The sequence below is a fragment of the Rutilus rutilus genome (assembly GCF_951802725.1).
Source record: "Rutilus rutilus genome assembly, chromosome: 14".
Taxonomy (NCBI): domain Eukaryota; kingdom Metazoa; phylum Chordata; class Actinopteri; order Cypriniformes; family Leuciscidae; genus Rutilus; species Rutilus rutilus.
In genome coordinates this window covers 36,966,008-36,987,650 of record NC_140219.1, presented here as the reverse complement: position 1 = coordinate 36,987,650, position 21,643 = coordinate 36,966,008, and the positions used below count along the sequence as shown (strand labels likewise).

Sequence of the window (21,643 nt, the reverse complement as noted above, 5' to 3'; positions counted from 1 at the left end):
AGTATAATGATACTAACTGTAGTTTCTCCAGCTTGAATTGTGGGATCATCAGTAGATCACTGAGGTTTTTCACTCCAGAGACTCCTAGTTTATTCCCGCTCAGGTTCAGCTCTCTCAGGTGTGATGGGTTTGATTTCAGAGCTGAAGTCAGAGCAGAACAACCTTCATCTGTCATATAACAGCAGCTTAACCTACATTAGCAGAGAGAGAGAGAGAGAGAGAGAGAGAGAGAGAGAGAGAGAGAGAGAGAGAGAGAGAGAGAAGAAGAAGAAGAAAAGAAATTAACTCTTTATTCTGTAAAGTCACATCATCTTCATAAACAAATAAAACAGACAGGAATTGAGATCATCTTCATTTCACCAGATCACAAAATAATAAGGTGGAAATGTTACACAAATATAATGTGAACTCAGGCTCATCTCAGGAAATATTACATCAGATACAGTAACATGACTATTAAAAGTAATGTAAGATTATGAATAAATGAGCAATCCTCACGTCAGTGTGTTGAGTTGACAGTGTTTATCCTGCAGTAGAGCAGCGAGCTGATTCACTCGTGTGTCTCCTAGTTCATGTCCACTCAGATTCAGCTCTCTCAGGAGTAACTGGTGTTTACCCACAACTCTATTCACATACTGACAGGCTTCCTCTGCAGCAGGACTCAAAAACCTGCAGAAGAGAAGATGAAGCAGATTCAATTCAGTTCTCAACTAAACCTGGTGTAATGAAAACATCCAGCAGTTGGTGCTGATGAAAACCATTTTATAGGATTTGTGTCTTGAAATCACTGTCAACTTTGATGCAGCAACAGATTGAACAGCTTATTGTTTTACTGAAATTATATTTCTATAAATAATTCTCCTGCATATGATTTGATTTAGTTAATTATTAGACCCTGTCTCACCTCAGTGTCTTCAGTTGACAGTGTAGATCATTGAGCTGCTTCACTCCTGATTCTCCAGGATCATTGCCTGTGAGATCCAGCTCTATCAGGTGTGAAGGGTTTGATCTCAGAGCTGAAGCCAGAGCTTTATAACCTTCTTCTGTTACACTGCACTCACAGAGTCTACATAGAGGAGAACATTCGGCTCAGTTATTATTAACATTACCAGAACCATATAAATCCTTAAAATCAATTATAATGTAGACAAAATAGTGATGTAAAACACTCAACTAACTACAGGAAGTGTTTAGTAGAGACCATCTGCAAAGCTGAAAGCAGAATCAAAGATACGAAGCTCCTTCAAAAACAATAAAATACATGAATCCTGTCACATATAATCTTAAGAACAGTGATAACTACCAGATCTCGCCCTCCAACCTCTAAATACACTTTGCTTAAATCAGTGGTTCTCAAACTTTTTTGGTCGCGTTTCCCTTTAAACCTTTCAACAAATCTCGCCCCAACCACACACACACACACACACCTCTGACTACCAAATAATTTCCCCAAAAAATGATAAAAAACGGAAAGATTTTTTTTACATTGAAAAACGTGCAATGAAAAACACCTGCAACAGTTTCACTTTGTAATGTTATTGAATCATAAAACACTAAGAGAGAATAATAGATCAGAACTTAACTTTTCATTTAAATAAACAAAAACATTTAAATATTTTAGTGATGCTTTGGATGAACAATATATAAAAACGTCAATATATAACAGCTTTTGACAGCGCGTCACAATCTCAGCTTCTTGTTCATCTTCTCACCGGAACACACACAGCAGCGGCGCGTTCACAATAATAGCAGCTTGTGATTCGGTCCGCTGAACAGGTGCTTTTCTATGGCGAGAAACCTATGTTGGTCTTGTTCAAAAAGACTGTCTGAATAAGATGATTTTAACAATATAAATGAGGCCCCTGAAGCGCACACACGCCTTTCACACAGCATGCGATTGAGACTTCAGTTCTCTTTCATGGATTATTAGGTTTGACTAGTCAAAATTATATGTAAAAATGCACATCCTGGCGAGTATTCACATAAACACAGTCGGGTATGTCTTTAGTGAACGTGAACAAAAATAAATCTTATGTGTTCTTGCAGGTCTTAAAGGGCCGGACCAGCAGCCTAATATTCTGTGTGATTAATGTTAATCAAACAACAAAAGAAAATAGACAATCACCCAATGCTTGAGAAAGTGCAGTGCTATAAATGATGATGCTCCAGTTGCCTTAAAGCAGTGTTTCCCAACCCTGCTCCTGAAGGAGTCAGAAAGATGAGACTCCTCTTTCTGACACACCCATTTCAGGTCCGAGAGTTTCTTCTAATGAGCTGATGGGTTGAATCAGGTGTTTGATTAGGGAGACGTGCGGTGTTGGGGGTCCTTCTGGAGCAGGGTTGGGAAACACTGCCTTAAAGGTACACTGTGTAGGAATTTCTCCCATTTAGTGGTGTAATTTTATTTTGCATTCAAACGAATAGTGCTCTCTAGCGCCTCGCCTTTTCAAATGCGTGTTGCAACTACGGTAGCCGTTATGTGCCAAGAAGCTGACAACATGTCTTCCAATAGCACTTCATCGAGTTTTCTTTTGGGTGATGAGGTTCGTTATTTCAAACAAACTGCAACTTGACACACAACGAACAAACGAATGTTACAGTATGAATCACAGACTGTAAAAAGCATCTCCTGTGGCTTGGCATAAGTAAGATCCTGCATTATGAAGTACCGTGCAGTGCAGCCTTTCGGATTTGCCGGGGCAGTGACAAGCGCCTCTCACTGCTCTCCTTGTCTGTTTCAGCTTGTTTCAGTCACGTGACGCTGGCTCTGAACGAAAATGAGTTGTGGAAATGCGCTGAGGTAGGCTAGTGCTTTTTGTCCCTCTCTGCTATTATAATTTTTCAAAATGTCGGAACGCCATGGAAGCCTCCTTGGACTTACCCGTCTAATGTAAATAAAGATAAGAAATTCTTCGCTTACGAGGATAAGTCAGATCATTGGCAGAGGAAATTTTACAACAATGAGGACATATTTATAAATAAAGACAATGATTTTAGCTAATAAAATACTTTAAAACTACACAGTGTACCTTTAAAATAAACCAAACAGCAAACTTTCTGTTTCTGTTCAAACCATCACACTGTAACTGTTGTACAGTATAATGATACTAACTGTAGTTTCTCCAGCTTGAATTGTGGCTTCATCAGTAGATCACTGAGGTTTTTCACTCCAGAGTCTCCTAGTGTATTCCCGCTCAGGTTCAGCTCTCTCAGGTGTGATGGGTTTGATTTCAGAGCTGAAGTCAGGATGAGACACTGTTCCTCTGTAATACTGCATCCACTCAGACTGAAGACAGAAAGAGAAAATGACTCACATCCATGTTCAGTTCATGTGTGAGTTAAGAGCATCATTAATAAATGCCATACAGTCACTAATACACCAGCAAAATCATGGAAACTTAATGATATGAACAAACCAAGACAGGAGCATTTGAGGAAACTAGTTACAATCCAAGTCTGGTCCTCACTCCACAAATAAGTGAATTTATCACTGTAGATTAATATATAGGATCAATATAGAAACAATAGAAAAGTTAACATTTAAATGGGACTGATTTCATATTTTAAACATCAGAAAATCTTGTGCATGACTCACAATTAATTCAAAGTCAGTTTTGTAGTTTACAACCTCTGAATACACATTTTGCTTAATAAATTAAGATTTAGTGTAAAGCACCATTAGTCCAGTATAACTGTAACTCTGTCAGAATAATCTACTGTCATTTGTTACGCTGGTTTTAGTCTGTTCTCACTTCTGTATTGTTTCAAAGCAAAGATTTGTCAGATTTCAGTATATGAAACTACTATTATTGGATACATCTATACTGATGCTGTCTAACTCAGTCACTGACTGTAGTGCATGACTGTAGCTTTCAGCCAGGAGAAGATGTCGTCAGGTGGCATCCAACTTTCACGGGGTGTTTCGACCCTGGACCACAACACCTTCCAGTTGGCAGGTCGGCAGTGGTGGCCAGTCACTGCCCACCTCCTCCTGGCCCCCAGCTCAACTCCTCCCTCCTACTCCAGAGCCAGCAAGACGCTCTCTCTGCTGCCTCACCCAACTTACGGACAGCTGCCTTCCTCTCCCTTCCTGCTATACCCAGAGCTGTGAGTGTCTTCCACACAGACTGCGCTGGGAAACCCCTACACCCGACCTCAACTGGGAATAGCCAGGTCTGCCACCCTTTGGCCCTGCACTGCTCAACGAGGTCCTGATACTTGGTGGCTTTCCGCTCATACGCCTCCTCGCACCCGTCTTCCCACGGGACCGTCAGTTCAATCAAGATTATCTTCCTTGCCTCCTCAGACCATAAGACCACGTCCGGCCTCAGCGGTGTTTGCACAACCTGGGGGAAGACTAGCTTCCTTCCCAGTTCCACCCTCATCTCCCAGGATTGTGCTGCTTGCAAGAGGCTCTTTTTTGTCTTCTTGGGGGCTGGTGGTTTCTCCCCTTCTCTAATGAACTGAATGGATGTCGCCGGCCTTGTACTGGTCTGGCGCTTTTTCTGCCTCTCCCGCTCCAAGATGTCAGCCAGTGCACTGAGAACCTTGTCATGGTGCCACCTGTATCTTCCTTGGCTAAGAGCTGTTTTGCATCCTGCCAGCATGTGCGCCATTGTTCCCCTCCCTCCGTATAGCCTACACAATAGGTCCTACCTCATTCCACATCTGTGGAGGTTTGTTGGTGATGGAAGGGTGTCGTTCACTGAACGGAGCAGGAAGGAGATGTGAAAGGGCTCCAGTCTCCAGATCTCAGGCCACGTGATCTTCCGCTTCGGCAGGTCCCACTTTGTCTAGGCACCTTGTGCTCCAAGTTCGATGGCCCTAGACCTGCGCCTTTCTTACTCCAGGTGTCGGACCTCGGCTTGAATCATGTCCCTCCTCTGCCTTGGGTCTGCTTTTCCTCACTGCTGGAAGTGGGTGGATCCGAGTCCTTGCCTCCCCATGCATGGGTTCCCGATGATGTCCTTCAGCTTCAATGCGCTTTCAGCTTGCACCACTGATGTGTCAGCCGCCCATTTGCGTCCTGATCTCGTAGTGACGCCTGCTCTTCTGACTTTTTCATCACTGGAGTCTTGGTACATCATCACAACCCGGCACTTTGCCACCTTAAACTCTTCCACCACTGATGATAGGGGTAGTTGTACCTGACCAGACCTGGTGTATAGCCCTACTGACGTGAAGCTTGGTGGGATTCCGAGCCACTTGCGGAGATGTTTGTTCACTCGCCTCTTGACTCCTTCCACTGTTGTCATAGGTACTTCATAGATTGTCAGTAGCCACATGAGTCGTGGTAGCAGACCGTGTTGGAAGAGCCAGGCCTTGAACTTTCCTGGCAGTCCTGACCCCTCGATCTTACTCAGCCATGCATCTGCCTGTTTCTCTGTCCTGGAAACATTGCATCTGTCGGTCGGGGATGCGTCCTACCATTTCCATAGGGACTTAATTGGGTTTTCCTCAATTGATGGTATCATCTCCCCCTGTACTCGCAACTGGAACTTGCTGGTCACTGTCCCACTTCTGATCACCATACTTCTTGATTTCCTTGGTTTGAACTTCATCCGAGCCCATGTTGCCACGTCATCAAGAGCCTTCAGGATCCATCTTGCTTGCACATGGGTTGAAGTTGTTATGGTAAGGTCATCCATAAAGCCTCTTATTGGAGGTTGGCGGGTGCCAGACTCCATTGATGGCCCTCTGGATTCCTTACCTGCAGCTGTTATGAGCAGGTTCATTCCCATGACAAACAGGATGGGGGAGATGGTGCAGCCTGTCACGATTCCCTTTTCAAGGTCCTGCCACTGAGTTGTGAAGTGGGCAGTTTTGAACTGTAGTTTGAATCCTCCGAAGTAGCTGGTAATTATACCCCTGGTGTGGTAGGGGATATGGGAGTGTTCCATAGCCGTGTTGATGAGGCCATGCGGGATTGAACCGTATGCGTTAGCCAAGTCGAGCCAGACAACCGTTAGGTTTCCTTTGCTCTCCTTGGCCTCCCGGATCAGCTGGTTGAGGATGCCCGTATGTTCCAAGCACCCGGAGAAACCTGGAATGCCGCCCTTCTGGACTGATGTGTCGACATATTTATTCTTCACCATGTAGGTAGTCATCCTTTTTGCCAGGACAGAAAAGAATACCTTGCATTCGACACTTAGGAGAGAAATGGTTCGGAACTGACTGATGTCGGAGGAGTCCGTTTCCTTGGGTACAAAACACCCCTCTGCTCTTTTCCAGGATGCTGGAATGATACCTTTTGTCCATATCCTTCGCAACAGTTTCCATAACCTGCGGAGGAGCATCGGGCATCTCTTGTATACTTTATAAGGTATACCGCTTGGTCCTGGGGCGGATGCTGAACGGGCTTTCTGCACAATGTCCTGGACTTCTCTCCATGTTGGTTCACTGGTATCAAGTTCTTCCATCTTTGGGTGTGCACCACAGGCTTGGTTCCTGAGGGCGTCACTGTGGCTCTCCTTAAGGAACTCCTCTACAACTTCCTTAGGGCTGGTCAATCTTCCAGATTTTGCTTCCCCCAGAAGGGTTTTGGTAAACCTGTATGGGTCCTTAATGAACTGAGCCCGCTTGGCCTCCTTCTCCTTCCTCAGTTTCAGAGACCTTTCTGCCCTTCTCAGTCTACAAAGTGTAATTACCACTTAGGTCCAATTATTATAAACTTATTTAAGTAAACTAAAATAAGTAAACCTTATTTTGGTTTACTTCCAAATAAACTAAACAGTAAACTTTAATCACGCTGTAACCGTTCTGTCAGGCTGAGCAGGCTCTGTCTGCTCGATTGCTCCTGTCTAAAACTACCCCCAAATCTCTAACCTACCCGTCTAAGATCTGAAACAATCCTCTTAACCTTAAACCATTTAAAAACAAATGATCTATTGTCTCTTCAGAAGGACATTCGTTTTAGCTAATAAAATACTTTAAAAACTACACAGTGTACCTTTAAAGTAAACCAAACAGCAAACTTTCTGTTTCTGTTCAAACCATCACACTGTAACTGTTGTACAGTATAATGATACTAACCGTAGTTTCTCCAGCTTGAATTGTGGGTTCATCAGTAGATCACTAAAGTTTTTCACTCCAGAGACTCCTAGTTTATTCTCACTCAGGTTCAGCTCTCTCAGGTGTGATGGGTTTGATTTCAGAGCTGAAGTCAGAGCAGAACAACCTTCATCTGTCATATAACACCAGCTTAACCTACATTAGGAGAAATGAGAAAAACAAACTCTTTATTCTTTCAAATATCAAAACACTTTTTCTTTCTTGTATGTGAATGTGACTGACCTCAGTATCTCCAGTTTACAGTGTGAATCCTTCAGTATGTCACATAAGTGCTTCACTCCTGAGTTTCCTAGTTTATTCTCGTTCAGGTCCAGCTCTCTCAGGTGTGATGGGTTTGATTTCAGAGCTGAAGTCAGAGCAGAACAACCTTCATCTGTCATATAACAGCAGCTTAACCTACATTAGCAGAGAGAGAGAGAGAGAGAGAGAGAGAGAGACTTTTTACACACCTTAATTTATAATTACACTGTATAGACATACCTCAACCAATATTTAACCGTAAAAACAAAACAAAAAAAGAAGAACCCAAACCTTTGTACAATTTCATTATATAGATAAAAAACATTTTATTAATTTGAAAAAATAATGAATAAATAAAAAATCTCATACACATATCTATTTTCTCAAATGTACATACATACACATATATCCACACAAAAACATTCATAAATTCACATAAATTTAGCAATTAAATAATATTTTACAATCCTCATTTAAACTTTTTTTAACAGTCACAAAAACTCATAATAAACTTAATACCAGCTCATTTTCATTATCCCCTGTGCACAAAACATCATTCAAAGCCCAAATATCAATAAATCTGTCCAAATTATTCATCAGTTTAAAATATGCAAACTCTGCCTTGATTACAATAAGAGCCTTTAAAACCACCTCAGGACCTACTTCCCCTTCTCCTTTCAGTTTCCTTTCCCGTGTTAACCATATTGCCATCTTTGCTCCTCCTTCCACTAAATTAATTAACAATATATTTTTCCTGTCGGATGCAACATATATGGTCCAAAAACGAAAAACTACCCCCAAATCTCTAACCTACCCATCTAAGATCTGAAATAATCCTCTTAACCTTAAACCATTTAAAAACACATGATTTATTGACTCTTCAGAAGGACATTCGTTTTAGCTAATAAAATACTTTAAAAACTACACAGTGTACCTTTAAAATAAACCAAACAGCAAACTTTTTGTTTCTGTTCAAACCATCTCACTGTAACTGCTGTACAGTATAATGATACTAACTGTAGTTTCTCCAGCTTGAATTGTGGCTTCATCAGTAGATCACTGAGGTTTTTCACTCCAGAGTCTCCTAGTTTATTCTCGCTCAGGTCCAGCTCTCTCAGGTGTGATGGGTTTGATTTCAGAGCTGAAGTCAGAGCAGAACAACTTTCATCTGTCATACAACAGCAATTTAACCTACATTAGAAGAGAGAGAGAGAGAGAGAGAGAGAGACCTTTAACTCACCTTAATTTATAATTACACTGTATAGACATACCTCAACAAATATTTAACCGTAACACATCCTTTATATTTACAAAAACAAAACAAAAAGAAGAACCCAAACCTTTGTACAATTTCATTATATAGATTAAAAAAAAAACATTTAATTAATTTGAAAAAATAAGGACATTCGTTCCCTACAGTGGGGTCAATGTGTGCCACATGTCTGTTAGTAGCTACCGCCCAGTGAACACCCCTCCATTGGAGATCCACAGTGCGTTTCTCTATAGGAAGTTTGTACAGGGACCTCCAGCAGCCTCTAGGGGAAGAGTCTGGCTTCAACACATCTGACCACTTTGTCTCTTTGCAATCTTTGAGTACCTTGTAGTGAGACACTTTCACACAAATATTAATTATATTACACCTGAATCTAGGTGTCAAGAAGATGGTTTCAGAGGTAATAAAAAAAGAAACCGTATCTGTGTTGTCAAAAATAATATAAGTCTTCATAAGAGGGAGTCCAACAAAACTTGTAAGAAAACCACATTTTATTTCCATTGTTTTCACCGCACTGAATGCGTTTTGTTGCCGTATCACTGAGAGCTAATGGTAACAACACTGCAGGTGGAGGACCACCACCGACTGAATTGTCAGACTCTACTAAAATGGTCCAAGACATCATTGTGGCGGACTCACCTGTCCTGGCAGGCATCCCTGGCGGTATACAGAGTGAAGCTGAACCAGAGGAACAGTATAACATGGAGTGACAGAATATTGTCTTAAAATCAAATAAAACTTATCACTGCTGAGGATAAACGATTATCAAGATCATGACAGGCGGAATATATGACAACAAAATAATATGATTGGTGTTTGTTTCACACATTAGACCTTTCCAGCAGTCAAATCAGCTTCAACACTGACAAAGCACCAGCACTACGCCAAACCACGCAGCAACCAAGTGAGGTTTTACTGTTTCATAGATAACAATTATTTTAGTCTATTGTTAATTTGACTTAGAACAGCCGCAATATTATTTTTAGACTATTTCATATTTCTCCAAAACAGAAGATTTGCTTCATGAGCTTCTTATTCGAGCTCATCCTCCTCTTCCAAGCCAGAATACATCTGGGATATGTTAAATAGAACAACACAGGCGACAATAATTTTACAAGCCCTTGGAGGCTCAATGCGCAGTTCATTGTGGAGACAGTGAAAGTGTGTGTCAACACATTCTTGTATCTTTCCTACAAGAGTAAAACAATAACCATAATTAGTATCAACAAGCCACAATACATTTTAATACACTGAAAAAATATGATTAATAAATTAAGAAAACATAGCTATGTTTTTTACTTTAAAATAAGTTAAGCAATTTTCAACTTAGATACTCAGATAGTCAAGATTCAGATATTAAGAGGATACAATAAAGAAATTAACAACATATTCAAGAGATGACGATTTTGGGGTTTTCTTAATAAAAATAATATTGTTAAGGATAAAACTGGGTCACATTATTAGGGTTTAAAATATAAGAAATCAACCCTAAATGTGTTCACAAAATAAATGGCGAGCTGTTTCAACAAGACACAAAATGAGCAAGTTTCATCAATATCAAGATATTTACAGATAGATTAATTAAACCTCTCGCTCATATCTTTTAAGTTGTTGCGCTTGTGATAACGTTGAGGGTCACATGAAAACGTTTCGGGTTACTGGTGTAACCTATGTTCTACCAGAAAGACTCGGGAGATAAAATGATATAACAAAAGTAAATTTATTAATAGCTCAGCAAGCATAGTCTTTGGCGTAGGCCCCGTCCTTAGCAAGCAATGCGAGGGTAACGGAATCTGCAAATCCCGCCTTAAGATGAAGGCAGGGGCACAGCCGACCCCCTGGAGGTAAAGGAAGGGACCATCCTGGTGGTGGTGGGGAGGATGGAGGGAAAGGACCATCTTGGAGGTGGTTGGGGAGGATGGAGGTAATTGGCGCCGTCAGTATCTGCGAACTCAGACGGATGTAAGTACCATTCTTTAGTGTTAACACATGATTGGTTAGAAGTGAGTTAATTCATGACGCGCTGATTGAGTCTTCCTGGCAGAACTTAACGCTAAGCTTACATTTCTCTGAATAGGGAACGAGACGCTGCGTAGCTTAAGACGCAGTGGGAACGCCCTCTGGGTGTGCCGATTGTCTGAAGCCCATATAAAATCACGCCAATTCATTGGCTGATGGCGCGGGCGCCGCCTTGATGCTCTTACGTCGTCATATTATATTGGCCCACGCACCATCTGCTCCTCAGATTTCTCTGCCGAAAAAGGAAGCTTGTCAGCAGTGCGAGGAGCTTGGCAGCGAACGCAGCGTCTCGTTCCCTATTCAGAGAACATAGGTTACACCAGTAACCAGAGACGTTCTCTTTCATAGGTTCACTTGACGCTGCGTAGCTTAAGACGCAGTGGGAACGAAATACCAATCTCGCCAAGCTAAGCGCTGCCACAACTAATACAATGACCAAAGCAGACAAAACATGGGAACCTGGAGCCATGTCGAGATCCAAACTATAGAATCTGACAAAAGTGTGCGGAGAGGACCAACCTGCCTCCACACAAATGTCTTCCTGGAGGGCCCCTCTAAAAAGTGCTTGAGAGGAAGCCACATTTCTGGTGGAATGTGCCCTGATGCTAAGAGGCGAAGGCAGACCGCGCACCTCATATGCCAGTGAAATAGCCTCTGTAACCCAGTGGGAAATTCTATGTTTCGATGCGGCAAGCCCGCGGTGACCAACACAGAAACATACCAAGAGCTGGCTAGATTTTCTCCAACCGCTAGAGCGATCTACATAGAACTTCAACGGTCGGACAGGGCAGAGCAAATGAAGCTTCACGTCCTCAGAAACAAAAGGAGGAGGATGGAAAGAATGAAGGTTGACAACCTGAGAGCGAAATGATGTGGACAATACTTTGGGCACATATCCTGGCCTTGGTCTTAAAGTCACCTTGACCAAACCAGAAGCGAAGTCCATACATGTCTTGCTGACAGAAAGAACTTGCAAATCCCCAACCCGCTTCAAAGAAGTCAAAGCTAACAAGAGAGTAACCTTGAGAGTCAGAATCCACTCCGGAGCTGACTCCAAGGGCTCAAAGGGAGCCTCCATTAAGCCCTCCAGTATGACGGGGAGCGTGCTGGTTTCAGGCACCTAACCCCACGCATAAATGTTGAGACTGAGCCTTAGTTTACCGAGGGGGATCTCATCCGACTCTCTATGAGCTGCAATAGCAGCAACGTATACTCTCAGAGTGGTAGCGGCCGCTCCAGAAGCAAACTTCTCCTGTAGGAACTCCAGCACTGAACCCACTGGGCAGCTGAGTGGATCCATAGCGTGTGTTGAACACAATGACTCAAAAACCCTCCACTTGAAGGAATACAGCCTTCTCGTGGAAAGGGCTCTCGCACTTGCAATGGTCTCCTGGACGTCAGCGGGAAGACCAAAGCACAAAGCTAGCAGCCTCTGATGGGCCAAACGCATTTCTTCCAAATGTCAGGGCGAGGGTGCCATATCCTGCCCTGAAGCTTGTATAGTAGATCCTCCCTGACTGGAATCTCCCAGGGAGGGGATTCTAGAAGAGGAGTCAGCTCCGAGAACCACGGCTGGGACGGCCAGAATTGGGCTACAAGTAGAAGACGGGTTCTGCTCTCCCTCACCCTGGACAGAACCGCCTGGATCAATTTGACGGGCGGGAATGCATAAAGTTTCTGCATCGACCAAGGGTGGGCGAATGCATCTATTTCCAACGGTGCTGGGGGGCTCAGGGAGAACCAAAGTGGGCATTGGGATGACTCCTGTTATGCAAAGAGGTCCACTTCCGCTTTTCCGAACACATCCCAAATCAGGGCTACTGTTTGACGGTTCAGCGTCCACTCCCGACCTGAGCTTCTGCCTCGACAGAAAATCCGCTGCGAGGTTCAAGATCCCGGGGACATGGACTGCCCTCAGTGAAAGGAACTTGTCCTGAGCTCACAGAGTCTCCCCAGTCCAGACCCCACATGCTGGCCTGCCCTCGAAAACCGCGCCCCAGCCGGTCAGAGAGGCATCCATTGTAATCATTTGGTGACGGAAAACAGCACCAATGCTGATCCCTTTCTGAAGAAAGAGGGGATCCCGCCAGACTGAAAGGGTGCAGGAGAAACTGCGCGACACCTTCAACAGGCGAAGAGCCAGTCCTGTCGACCGGGCCCCTGAGAGCTTCATCCACCACAGAAAAGGTCTCATGTGGAGCAACCCTAGGGGTAGAACAGGGGAAGCTGCGGCCATGAGACCCAGAAGCCTGCGGCAAGTGCGCACAGAAACACGATGGCCGAGCCTGAAGCGGGCCAAACATGTCACGAGACTGGAAATCCGGGCAGGAGCCAAACGGACCTGCATCAGAACGGAATCCAGGCGAACCCCTAAGAAAACTGTGCGTTGAGCTGGGGTGAGAACACTCTTCTCTGTGTTTAACCTCAAGACTGAATGTGACGAAGGATAATGTCCCTGTGGGGTTGCAGACCACCGCCCTTCTTCAGGACCAGGAAGTAACGGCTGAAGAAACCTTGCTCGACTTCTCCTGCTGTAGTACAGAAGCCTCTGAGGCACTGTCGACTACAGTCGGAAAAACCCTGTTGAAGCAAAGGGGGTTGCGATAGAACTGAAGCGTGTAGCCGAGCCAAACTGTGCGGAGGATCCAAGGCAATACCACTGGCAGAATCCTCCTTTCTTGAAAGAAATGTGATAGAGGAAGCAGTGTTGCAATGCAGAAGACATACCTGTGTTAGGGTGTCGAGCTGAATCTTGTGGGGCAGTGTGGTACCTGGATCGGTACCGCAGGGTCTGCCTGCTCCTGAAGAAAACTGAATGTGTCTCCGAGCATGCGAGTGGCAGGTATCAAACACGACAGGGGTGAGGGGAGAAAGCTTAATGTGTCTCCTTCCTCCCATGCCGGAAGGTTTGAACGAAGTTGAACAGAAACTGCATTTCGAAACGCGCTGGGCGGCGAAAGTGGCAGAGTTGGAAAAGGAGAGCAAGTGAGAGGTGGGCTAACCCTCCTGGGCATAAACTGCCTGAAGGCGGCTGACTGGGATTTTGTGGCCTGGAACTTGTCAACCACAGTGTTGACCGCCTCCCTGATCAGTCCAGACTGAGAAATTGGGGCGTCCAGGAGGAAAACCTTCTCCTTGTCAAGAGCTCGATCGTTAGCGGTTCAAAACCGCAATATCCGCTGCCGTCAGTTGTACTAAGACCATGAAACAGTGACAAAATAAATATAATAATAAAAAAAACAGCAGCTAGCGCTCTTGGGCCGCACCTGCAATAAAAACACTAATAGTAAATACATTGATTAATTTCTCCCCTCCCAAAATAAGACACCAATTATAACACTTCTTACCTCGTAGGGGAATTTAAGCTATAGTAACCTTTATGTTCCCTGCGCTCGCCACTTCACGCACACACATTCCTGATGGCAAACATAGGCTATATATTTAGACCATGATCTGCGATTGAGATGGGAACATACGGAAAGCAACTAGAAATGGGTAGCCGGTTACTTCACACCGCACAGAGAAGAATAACAATCAACTAAACTTAGACAGGGTTTTTATCACGCCACTAGACACAGACGCACCCTCATGATTGCACCGCACAGGTGTACTCAATATCAACTGCGGCTCAACGCCGGTGGGCGTGTCTAGTCATTTGCAATATGCAACCATTACAAGTTCCCCAATGAGCAAAACTGAACGTTAGATTATCAACCTGTCACATTGGCATAGTTAAATAACAAGAGTTCAGTACATGGACATGACATACAGTTAGTCTCAAACACCATAGTTTTCTCCTTATTTAAATTTCGTTTTTGAAAAACACCCCTGAAAAACAGGCGAATCTCCACATAACACCGATTGTGACACAACAGTCGGGATCATTAATATGTACGCCTCCAAAAATTTGCATATGCCAGCCCATGTTCAATGCCAGGCGGAACTGCGCAGCCGAATCATCGGAAGTTCTGCAAGTGAAGAAACAAGCAAAGATCATAGGGAAAATGGCAGATCTATCTATAATCGGATACCACTACAGTTTAATTCGAAGTTGTTAGTTTGCTCTGCCCATTTCACCATGGACTGTTTTTCTAACCTGGAACATTATCAAGCAGCCAGGCTTCTCTCAACGTCTCATACTGACGAAGGGGGCAATTTCAACTAACGTTATATTCCCGCAAGCGGTAAGTAGTGATTTTATTAACGATAATTTGCACTGTGTTATCTAGATCCAGCGCTATATTGTTTTTTCCTCGAGAGACATCATGGCTTGCAAACGAGCGAACGAAGCATGGCAGTTGCTCAGTGTTTGGATCAAGCGGCAACCTCCCCGTCTCTCTCTTGAAACCAACACGGAAGTGAGTTAAACTGCAATTCGTTGACTGGCCGCTTGAGGCTGGTGTCAAAAATGAGTCAAATATGTATCTCCCCCATGTTAAAATTACCAACTTTACAGCAGAAAAAAACATGTTTACCGCCTGGTGTCTGTATGTGGCTTTGGTCTATACAGCTAATTTTGCCCTTCATGACAACTGTGAGGGGGGTGAATTTTTTTATAACTCTTCCGTTTAGTTGATTAATATTTAAAGTTCTGCAAGGGTGTGGCCACTTGAGTGACAGGTGGATTGCCGCTGATGTCAATGCTAGCCGTTTGTCTGCTGTTACTAGCCGTCACTTCACCTCAGCAAATGTTAGCTGCTGAACTTGCCATCTCTGCAGTGTTTGTGCTTTTTTTCGGGATTATTTCATACAATTTAATACACCCATTACTTCGCCCACGGCTTAGGAATCCGTCGTTGTCGTCGAGTATCGTTCGAGAGAACAACCAGCGCTGTATTTCAGTTGTTTTCCTCTGTGAACATGCACTAATGGATGTCTGACAATTTCGTTGCTTTTTGGAGTTTTCAGATTTAAAAACGTCAATAAAGGCTCGGTCGTTCTGCTCTCCCGGAACAGATAGATTATAATATGCTTATGTACCGTCAGGTGAAATCCTGCAGGTGTCGGCGCTTTCTCCGTCCATGCAATAACGTTAAATGCACATCCTTGAATGAGCGCAGATTTTCTAGCGCATTTACTTGAACTTCATAGGCAATATATCTATGGTTTAACCCATTTGAGAGGCGGCCAAAATTAGAATTTAAAATGGACTGAATATGCTCTCTACGAACTTGACGAGCGATGCCGCGCTGACGGACCATAGACTATAAAAAAAGAGTGACTGACATGTATGCACATAAATCACTGTCACACACACACACTCTCAGAGTAATATTAACCCTCTGGGGACCAAAAACGCGCCCGCGTGTTTTGCTCGTTTTTTTTTTTTAGCAATGAAAATAAACACTAAATGCTCTGTTAATTTTGATCTTTCATTTTCGTGTGATACATCAATCGATCCTGTTCAGTTTCTATTTTTTTTCTGTATACTCACAATAAAAATAAAGTGTTTTGCTTTTTGACAAATAAAGAAAAATTAATTAATTAATGATGCGATTTCTGCCTTCTCTCTGTCAGTAAACTCCCATTTGAAACGCGGTCGAAAATGATCTATAACTCCGCGAAAATTCAGTCAAACAGGCAAACAGACCCACGGGCATAAAGCTTGAGATCGCATCTTTTAAATGAAGTAATTTATATAAAAAACAAATATTCTCAGCTTCTGTAATCTGTATAAAAAGAGAGCGACTCCAGTCGAGCACATTACGAGCCATTCAAAAGTAATTTGACCACTCCCCGGAGAGCGCGTGCTATTCAAATGCAAATTCTGAGAACCATTTCAGTCTGTGAAACGCCCCCACATCAGCTGTAAACAAAGCGCGTCGCAATCGAGTGAGGCATAATATAGCCTACCTTATGGAGAAAAGCTTCCTCAGAACAGTGCTGATATGAGGAGCAATATCTCCTGATATGAGGAGCAGATCCCGCTGAGGAGTGAGGTAGGCTGTTTTCTTTTCTCATGTGTTGATGTGGAATAACGTTATGGAAAAACGTTAGTGTAGGCCTATGCAAACCGCAAAAAGATGAATCGCATTTCTATAATATGACTCGCCTTTCTGTGAGATGAATGAAGGGTACATATTTGTAAAGACTGTTTAGCCTAAATATGAATCGCGCGTCTGTGTGTGAAAGAATAAACTGCTTTGCTATAGCCTACTGAGATGAGTAAAAATCGACTGGAATATGTTGAAATAAAATGTATTTGTATAAGCAACGTATTAAACTGCAAATTAGCATTTATATGCCCTAATATTTCATAAAAACAACGTTACAGTCAGTCACTTGTTGACTAGATTTGGGTACAGTTTTTAGGCTACTGTAGAATATACTGCCACATCAAATAAGCTTTTGTTTAGCAATTTCTGCTCATATCTAACGTTATATATATATATATATATATATATAACTATATATATATAACTATATTATATATATATATTATATATATATATATATATGCTATATTCAAACTAATGAATACATATGATAAAATGTAGGCCTATAATCTTTTTTCTTTTTCTTTTTTACAAAGAAAGAGTACACTTGAAATATTGTTGAAATTGTAATTATTGTTGTAATTGTAACATTTTTAATAAAAAAGCAAAACATATTTACAAGATAGATGTAAGCGAAATCTTAAATGGTCAATATAAGTCTTCTTCTATATACATCTTTTGTCCTTGCATTGTGGCTCAGTCAGTGTCACACCTGAATGAATGGCTCATTATGCAGAGTCATTATGCAGAGTGGGTGGGACATTGTAATCTAAGGTGTAAACTACTCCTCCCCCTCGCATATTGGCTTTCCAAGCAAAACCTGTTTTACACCATTTAAATCAATGTATTTTTTTTTTTTTGTGAACGATAAAGCAAGACTATTTTCACATAATTTTGAATTATGACTTTCATTTAAATTTTTTCCAATAACCATGCATAAACATTATTCTCTTAAAAATACAAACATCTACATACACGTTGCTCGCATATTATGGTAGCCCTGTTTGTGCTATATAGAGTGAATTTACACCTTTGCCATTAACATGTTTATAAATAACTGAAAAAAGCACAAATGTCAGAGCATGTCAGAACATCTCAAGGACCCCAAAAACAGCTTGGTCCCCAGAGGGTTAAGTTACTGCATAATGCATTTTCAACTAGCAGAATAGTACAGAATCACAATACACAGTCTCACTTGTAGCCATGTCTTTTAACTATTATAATATTTCGAAGGGCAAAAATAGGAACTTTTAATTGAGCTCCTCAGCTCCACTCACGCCCCGCCTCTTTGCCCATTTTCTGTTATCCGGGAGTGACGCAAGGCCAAGATGGCGACGGCCGACTCCGCCCACTTTAGGCTTCAAAAATGCTCTTCAGAAACCTACGGGTGACGTCACGGACACTACGTCCATATTTTTTTACAGTCTATGGTTTGGATGTACAAATTAACACAAAAGTATTTTTTTAGTTCCTTCATCCGAGCCTCTGGAGAACCAGTGGGTTATGTGAATTTCTGATGCATAATTGTTCAAGGTCTGACAGATAATCTTTCTCTCAAAGTCGTTCAATACTGTTTATGCATCAGTAAATCAAGCCAGTGACTAAACGCTCAACTTCACGTCGTTTCTCGCAGAAACTGCATTGCAGTGATAAGATCTTCATTCACGCGATCAACAGACTGTTATCTGCTCAATGCTCATCACTGCAACCTTTTATGTGATGGGAATAGATCTAAATACTTAAAAAACTTCTCTCGATTCGTTAATCTCGATAGCTGTAATAGTAAAAACGTATAAAAGCTGTAATAGTAAAAGTTTTCCAGATAGTTCTACATGTAATGCCAGATATTTCATATGCAAGCATGTCAGCCAATCACAGCAGTGGGCGTTTACTCTGAAGTCTCTCAGCAGACACGCCCCTTCAAACAGAGTGTTCAAATCAGAGGATGAAATCAGGCTAGGAGATATGCCTTTTATTTCTAAATTATAACAACTTTAGATCTAAAAAACATACTAACATTATAAGGGTACCCCAGGAAACATGATAAAATAATAAAACAATCCATTCTAGGGCACCTTTAAGAGGGACCGAGTTAAAAAAAAATTTCAACCACTGATCTCTAACTCCCCCGACCCTAGGAAGGTTGAACAAGGTGGACATGCAATCCGGATGAAAATAACAACGTCTCCTCGGCATTGCAGCAACACTCCAGCCTACTAATTATACCACAACAACTCTTCTCCAAAGCAATATAAAATTGTCTTGCCCCCCTTATTTAATATTCTCGGAGGAGGGGTTTATGTAAATATTGGGGTTAGTGATGTCAGCAAGCCTGCAGGAATGTCGTGTAGTCCCTACCGGCCGTTTTCTGTAGTTCTTAGAAATTGATTTCTTTAAAAGCAAATATCTCCCTTTGCTTTAAACTTTGAACTTTGTAACTTTGCAGATGTTGTTTATGCTCAAACAGCAACATTACACACTAATTAAAGTTAGAAAAGTGAAATCGTGTTTTACCACCCCTTTAAGTAAGTTCTTATTGAAATTAAGTACTTACTCAGTGAGTATGCGGTTTCGAACGCAGCCCTTAACTTTTCAGAATGTCGCAAGCGCACAGCAGGTCATGTGACAAAAACCAACTGATCAGCTTCGGTCTTTCCATAACAGCATCGAAAGCTTGGCCGAACAGCTGATCACAGCTGTATAGGTCGGGTTTTTATTTCTCATTTCCATATATTTAGTAGTAAAGTTAATACAAGGGCTAGAAATCAATTAATCCTTGGTTGATTTTGGTCACATGCGGAATGAAATCTTGAAAAAGACGCACTCTCACACCCATGTTTGCTCTTTTAGAAAGAATCTGCTTCTCTTAGTGCTGAAGCACACAGGAGGATGTTCGCGGCCAACAGCAGAAATGTAGTGCAGCCAGCTGAGGCACTCAACCGAAACCAACAGTGTCGATCAGAGCTGTGAGAACAGCTGTTTGTTTCAGGCTATCACCGCTGAAACACGCCGTCCACCAACATCGTTGAGAGAAGAAACTCTTCCAAAAGAGCGCTCATTTTCGAAAATCACTTGAAGGATTGTAGAGCAGATTAGGGCTGCACGATTATGACAAAAAATCATAACTGTCGATTATTCCCTTGAAATTTTAATTGTGATTATTAATTACGATTATCACAATTTCCTACTTTGAATGATGTTTTGAATAGCTTTATACCGGTGGTTCTAAACTCGTTTGGCCATGGGACCCACATCTTTTACATGGTCATCAAGGAGCCACTTTTTTAGAAATTATATATACAATTATAAAATGTTACAGACAACTAAGGGACCGTTCGGTATTTATGGAAAGGACCACCGGAGGAAAATAGGGGAGGGTCATGTCTTTTTATTCTTCGTTGAGGGGAGGGTCATCCAACTTTTTTTAGTCTAGGGGGAGGGTCACCCAACTTTTATATTCATGAAAACAGCAACATTTCAAAGTGGCTTGTTTGGTGCTATTTTTTTCCATTTAGCTCCATGTTGATCTCGCGTTATCAGCCCCCCTTCGATATCAGATGGGTCTGACCCAACAAAAATCCAGTTTGACGCTGTTTGACAGTGCGCACGCACTTCAGTTCCTAGTGATGGGATTTATGGCTCTTTGAGAGGATCCGGATCTTGGCTCTTTTGGCTCTTTTTAAATATTTAGTCAGTTTTAAGAAGCCAGCTTGGGGGCATCTCAGTTTATCCTGGAAATAATCACTGGGAGGAATGATGAGGTGAGATTTGTAGTCAAATAATTAAAACTCAGATATCACACACCAATATCTGAGTTTGAATTATTCTGAAATATTGATTATTACCTCATTTGTCATGTGTGGACTATATTCCATAGGGTTGCACAACATCCCTCTGCTTAGACAGTGACATCACTATTTTGGATTTACCTTTAGTACAAAGTGTGTGTATGTGTAAAGCTACGTTGACTTATGTTATTCATACAATACCTACTCACAAATAAACATCAAAAACAAAGCCGGCTGCAATGAATTTCTGTGCAAAACAGCTTTTACTACAAACACTTAGCTTCCACACAAGAACATTGTTATCACACAAGAACATTTTGATAGAAAACAAAAAATATAGAATATAGAATAAATAAAATGGAAATGTCTACATACAGTCCACTATTACTACTATTACTACTGTAAACTTTGCAAATAGGACATCAGCCCCTTCTATCATCATGCTGTTAGGCAGTAGCACCCCTGCGCTGGGTGCGCCCTAGCCTGGTTCTACCAGACTCTCGTACATTTCATTTGTACAGAGAGTCTGGCCTCGCTCCATTGAGAAACGTTTACTTCCTTGAAGGCGGGTTCTCTGTTAAAGTTCAAAACTATTGGATCTGCCCGGAGTCACTCAGGATCTGCCATAACCAATCGCTAACGTGTGGTCGTCCGAATGATCAGAGGATTATGTTTAGAATAAGATGTCTGTCTTTTATAAAGTTTATAAAGCGACGAGAATACTTTTTGTGCGCAAAAAAAAAAACGACTTTATTCCACTATTCATTTCCTTCTCTCTGTTCCTCGAGTCTTGATAAAGCAGCGCGTCTGTGTGTTGTACGTCACACGTAGGCTCACTATTGGCCGACGCTAGTCATGTGTGTGATCACATCAACGTCATCGTTCTCAGCCACTCCCTCTATTCGCTGATTGGTCCTACAAAAAATGTTTCTGGAAACCTAAGAATATACAGCAGTCCCAGACGTAGTACTGAAGGAAAATGAAATTGAGCGGAAGTACGTAGGAGGGCGGAGCCAGGCTAGGTGCGCCTCTCCCCCTATAACTGTTCTGTCTCGCGGAGGAGCTAATTTGTGTGCATCTGTGTGAAACACGCATAGGAAAAAAAGAAGGGCTCCCCTCCAGCCTCGACTCGGCTCCCATTATTCATGTTTATGAGCCGTTCAAAAGAATCGGTTCGTTCGCGAACGTCACAACTCTCAGAAAAAGTGCATCATGTCAGAACAGAACGCCAATGAAATGTTTACCCGGCAAAGCTT

At 42.2% G+C, this 21,643-nt stretch overlaps 1 protein-coding gene across 4 annotated transcripts in view; it reads right to left on the bottom strand.

The window, feature by feature from the left end:
- LOC311304235 (uncharacterized protein) overlaps positions 1 to 21,643 on the bottom strand; it is an 807,935-nt gene that overhangs the window by 421,628 nt on the left and 364,664 nt on the right. For 3 of the 4 annotated variants that reach the window (XM_084431143.1, XM_084431145.1, XM_084431144.1), the window contains 7 exons: positions 8,329 to 8,502; positions 7,294 to 7,467; positions 7,033 to 7,206; positions 3,113 to 3,286; positions 905 to 1,066; positions 499 to 669; positions 18 to 191 (listed from right to left, as the gene is read on the bottom strand). In XM_084431143.1, coding sequence (XP_084287269.1) covers positions 18 to 191; positions 499 to 669; positions 905 to 1,066; positions 3,113 to 3,286; positions 7,033 to 7,206; positions 7,294 to 7,467; positions 8,329 to 8,502 — 1,203 coding nt within the window. The remainder of the gene's footprint in view (positions 1 to 17; positions 192 to 498; positions 670 to 904; positions 1,067 to 3,112; positions 3,287 to 7,032; positions 7,207 to 7,293; positions 7,468 to 8,328; positions 8,503 to 21,643) is intronic. The other variant, XM_084431142.1, reaches the window with a different exon arrangement.